The sequence below is a fragment of the Mandrillus leucophaeus genome, unplaced genomic scaffold (assembly GCF_000951045.1).
Source record: "Mandrillus leucophaeus isolate KB7577 unplaced genomic scaffold, Mleu.le_1.0 Scaffold546, whole genome shotgun sequence".
NCBI lineage: Eukaryota > Metazoa > Chordata > Mammalia > Primates > Cercopithecidae > Mandrillus > Mandrillus leucophaeus.
The window spans coordinates 214,842-219,008 of record NW_012105875.1 but is presented as its reverse complement, the minus strand read 5'-3'; the positions used below and the strand labels follow the sequence as shown (position 1 = coordinate 219,008).

The 4,167-nt window shown below is 49.7% G+C and overlaps 1 protein-coding gene across 1 annotated transcript in view; it reads left to right on the top strand.

Moving 5' to 3' along the window:
• PHLDB3 (pleckstrin homology-like domain, family B, member 3) overlaps window positions 1-3,880 on the top strand; it is a 36,161-nt gene extending 32,281 nt beyond the window's left edge. Inside the window, exons 15-16 of the mRNA XM_011997777.1 lie at window positions 829-961; window positions 3,446-3,880. Coding sequence (XP_011853167.1) covers window positions 829-961; window positions 3,446-3,580 — 268 coding nt within the window. The 3' untranslated portion in view covers window positions 3,581-3,880. The remainder of the gene's footprint in view (window positions 1-828; window positions 962-3,445) is intronic.
• Window positions 3,881-4,167: the final 287 nt, after the last annotated feature.

The window sequence follows — 4,167 nt, the reverse complement described above, 5'->3', positions numbered from 1 at the left end:
CCCCAACAGCCAGGAGTCTCGGGCCTTGTCCTTCTTCTCTAGGAGAATCAATTATTCCAAACCTCTCCTTGGACACTTTTTTTTTTTTTTTTTTTAACGGAGTCTTGCTCTGTCACCCAGGCTGAAGTGCAGTGGCGTGATCTCAGCTCACTGTAACCTCTGCCTCCCAGGTTTAAGCGATCCTCCTGCCTCAGCCTCCCGAATGGCTGGGACTACAGGCTCTTGCCACCACACCCGGCTAATTTTTTGTATTTTTAGTAGAGACGGGGTTTCACTGTGTTAACCTGGATGGTCTTGATTTCCTGACCTTGTGATCCGCCTGCCTTGTCCTCCCAAAGTGCTGGGATTACAGGCGTGAGCCACTGCGCCCAGCCTCCTTAGACACTTGTATTGCCTTAAATCCTTCTCCCCTAACCTGTGTGAACATCTGACTCTACCTAGTGAGTCCTGGCCCTGTCAGCTCTGGCTGCGTGACTTGTGCTGGGTGACTTAACCTCTGAGTCTTGGTTTGCACATCTGTGAAGTGGAGATAAATGTACTTACCCCTCCAGGAGAGGTTGAGGGGGTTAGAGATTATACCTAGAAAGTACTTGAGTACTCCCTGAGTTCCTTCCCTTCTCACAGTCCAAGGCACTCAGAGCCTAGGATTCCAGCTCCACAGACCCCACTCCCCAGTGGTGTCCAGTTTCTGCACCCAATCTCCCATCCAGCATTAACATTCACTCACCTCTCAACCGTTAGAGACCTTCAGACTCTTGTCACCATGTTTTGTACCCCAAATCCAGTCTCAGGACTTAGGGCCAATGACCCTCACCTCGACACACACAGATACACCTTTCTCATTGGCTCTCTTTTTCTCTTACCTCCCCTACCAGACAAGGAAGAGACCAAGCTCAAAGGTGTCATCTACTTCCAGGCCATTGAGGAAGTCTATTACGACCACTTACGCTGTGCCTTCAAGGTGAAGTCCCTCAATGTCACCCTACCCTCCCAGTTGGAGTCCCAGCTGGAGTGAGGCCTTATCTCATCCCTGACTCATCCTGGGGAAAACCACTCGCAGCTTCTCCTGTCAGGGTACTTACAGGAGTACCTGTTTGTCGCAGAGAAGACAAACAGGTCACCTGACTGCAGGGACTAAAAATTAAGAGCCCACACTCTGGCTTTCAGCTACTATTAATTTTCTTCTCTTTTCTTTTCTTTTTTAAGATGGAGTCTCATTCTGTTGCCCAGGCTGGAGTGCAGTGGCGCTATCTCTGCTCACTGCAACCTCTGCCTCCCTGGTTCAAGCTATTCTCCTGCCTCAGCCTCCCGAGTAGCTGGGATTACAGGCGTGCCACCGTGTCTGGCTAATTTTTGTATTTTTAGTAGAGACGGGGTTTCACTGTGTTGGCCAGGCTGGTCTCAAACTCCTGACCTCATGATCTGCCCACCTTGGCCTCTCAAAGTGCTGGGATTACAAGCGTGAGCCATCACACGTGGCTCTTTTTTTATTTTTAAGACGGAGTCTGGCTCTGTCGCCCAGGCTGGAGTGCAGTGGCGTTATATTGGCTCACTGCAACCTCTGCCTCCTGGGTTCAAGCAATTCTCCTGCTTTAGCCTCCCGAGTAGTTGGGATTACAGGCGTGCCACCACACCTGGCTAACTTTTGTATTTTTAGTTGAGATGGGGTTTCACTGTGTTAGCCAGGCTGGTCTCGAACTCCTGACCTCATGATCTGCCCACCTTGGCCTCCCAAAGTGCTGGGATTACAGGCATGAGCCACTGTGCCTGGCCTGTCACTGTTAATTTTCTTGGAACAAAAGTTTTAGAGCCAAAATATGGCAAACTCTGATGTCAAACTGGGAATGAATGAAGAGGTCAGAGCAAGGGTGGGGCAACCTGGGAGCATCTAAAGGAGATGATCTGCCAGGTGTGGTGGCTCATGCCTGTAATCCCAACATTTTGGGAGACCGAGATGGGGGGATTGCATGAGGCCAGGAGTTCGAGCATGGTCAACATAGCAATATTCCATCTCTCTTTTTTTTTGAATTTTTAAGTGAAAAACAAATAAAGAAAATGGTTGTTACTTGGCTCCTGCCAACAGTTGCCAAGTGGGAGTGGGCCCCAGAGAACTCAGGAATTGGAACTTGTATAAAAGCACAGTGCCAAAAATTTAAATGTTGGCAACGGATACAATATTTAGAAAGCTCTGTGGAGAATAACCACACTGTGGCTTTTTAGCAATTAGGTTGGAATCTCAGCTATGTGACATCAGGAAAGTGAATTCTTTTCTTTAGCCTTAGTTTTCTTTGTTTCTTTTCTTCTTCTTCTTTTTTTTTTTTTTTTTTTGAGACAGGGTCTTGCTCTGTCGCCCAGGCTGGAGTGCAGTGGCACAATCATAGCTCACTGTAGCCTCTATCTCTCAGGCTCAAGCAATTCTCCTGCCTCAGCCTCCTGAGTAGCTAGGACTATATGTGTGCGCCACTACATCCAGCTAATTTGTTTTGTTTTGTTTTTCTGGTATTTTTTGTAGAGATGGGGTCTCCCTATGTTACCCAGGCTGGTTTCCAACTCCTGAGTTCAAGCAGTCTATCCGTTTCAACCTCCCAAAGTGCTGGGATTGCAGGCACGAGCCACCCAGCCCAGCCAGCCTTAGTTTTCTCATGTGTAGAACGGGCATGCATCAACGCATTCCATCAGGGTTATTGAGAGGACTAAAAACAGATTATGGACATAAGGGATTTACTCAATTTGGGATTGGCAAGTGGGTACTCAATAACGGATTCTAGACACTAACTTTCCCAAGGTACGAGGGGACTGAGATTTTGGGGAGGTGGAATTTGAATGCCTGTATTTCTAATATAGGAGAAGTTAGGCTGAGAGAAGGCGCCATAAATCCTACTTTTAAATTTTTTGGCCTGGTGCGGTGGCTCACACCTGTAAGCCTAGCACTTTGGGAGGCCGACACGGGTGGATCACGAGGTCAAGAGATTGAGACCAACCTGACCAACACGGTGAAAAGCCGTCTGTACTAAAAATACAAAAATTAGCCGGGCATGGTGGCGCACGTCTGTAATCCCAGCTACTCTGGAGGCTGAGGCAGGAGAATCGCTTGAACCCGAGAGGTGGATGTTGCAGTGAGCCAAGATCACGCCACTGCACTCCAGCCTGGCGACAGAGCGAGACTCCGTCTCAAAAAAAAAAAGAAAAAAAAAATTATCTTGCCCATAATTTATCAATAGCGCTCTACATATGTTAATTTTAAGTACTTTCCTGTGTTAATTCATTTAATCCTAATAACCCAGTGAGGTAGGTGGCATCATTTGGGAAGACAGGGAAACTGACATTCAGATACTTAAGTACCTTGTCCAGTGCCACACAGACTGTAAGTAGCAAGGCTGGGTTCGCACCCAGACTGTGGCCAGTGTCTTTTGTCCTCATTACCCTCACTTTCTGCTTATTCCAGAGCCCCAGCCCCCGCCTGACCTTCTGCGTGAAAACCTACGAACGCCTTTTCTACATGGTGGCTCCGAGTCCCGAAGCCATGCGCATTTGGATGGACGTCATTGTGACAGCAGCTGACGAAAACCACGCCCCCTGAGTGGCCCCGCCCACTTGGGGGGAAGTCCCTTCGAGGCTCCGCAGGCGCGAGGGCATTCCTAGGCCCCGCCCACTGCCGGCAAACTTGGGCGCACGCCGTTGGAACTTTCCTGGGAATTCCGCAGGCCCCACAGCTCGGCTGGCCTGAGCTGCTGCGTTCTGGGTTGCAGGTGCCTTGCCCCCGACGGGATCGCCAACCCCTGAGGCCCTGCCCGGGGCAGGAGGAAGATTGCAGGGGCGGGAAGAAACTATTTATTGATGCTCCTGTGATACCGAATTAAATACGGAAGAAAAACAGGAATTGCTGCTGTGGTTTCCAGCCTAGGCGTCCGGGGCCCCTTGGCCCTTAGGCAGGACATCTGAGTTATCGGTACCTCTGGGAGCCACGCGTCCCACAGCCGGCTGTCTTTAGGAATGGAGGCCTTCAACTCTAAGGTCATGGCTGGGAGAAGAGGGTGAGAGGCTTGCGTCCTTAGTGTTTGGCAGTTTTGCTGTTTTAGTTTGTAGTCCCTTCTGTTTCCACCCTTTCTGGCCTGACCAGCTGCTGGAAATTTCTAGGAACTCCTAGGCTTCCCCCCGTTAGGCCTT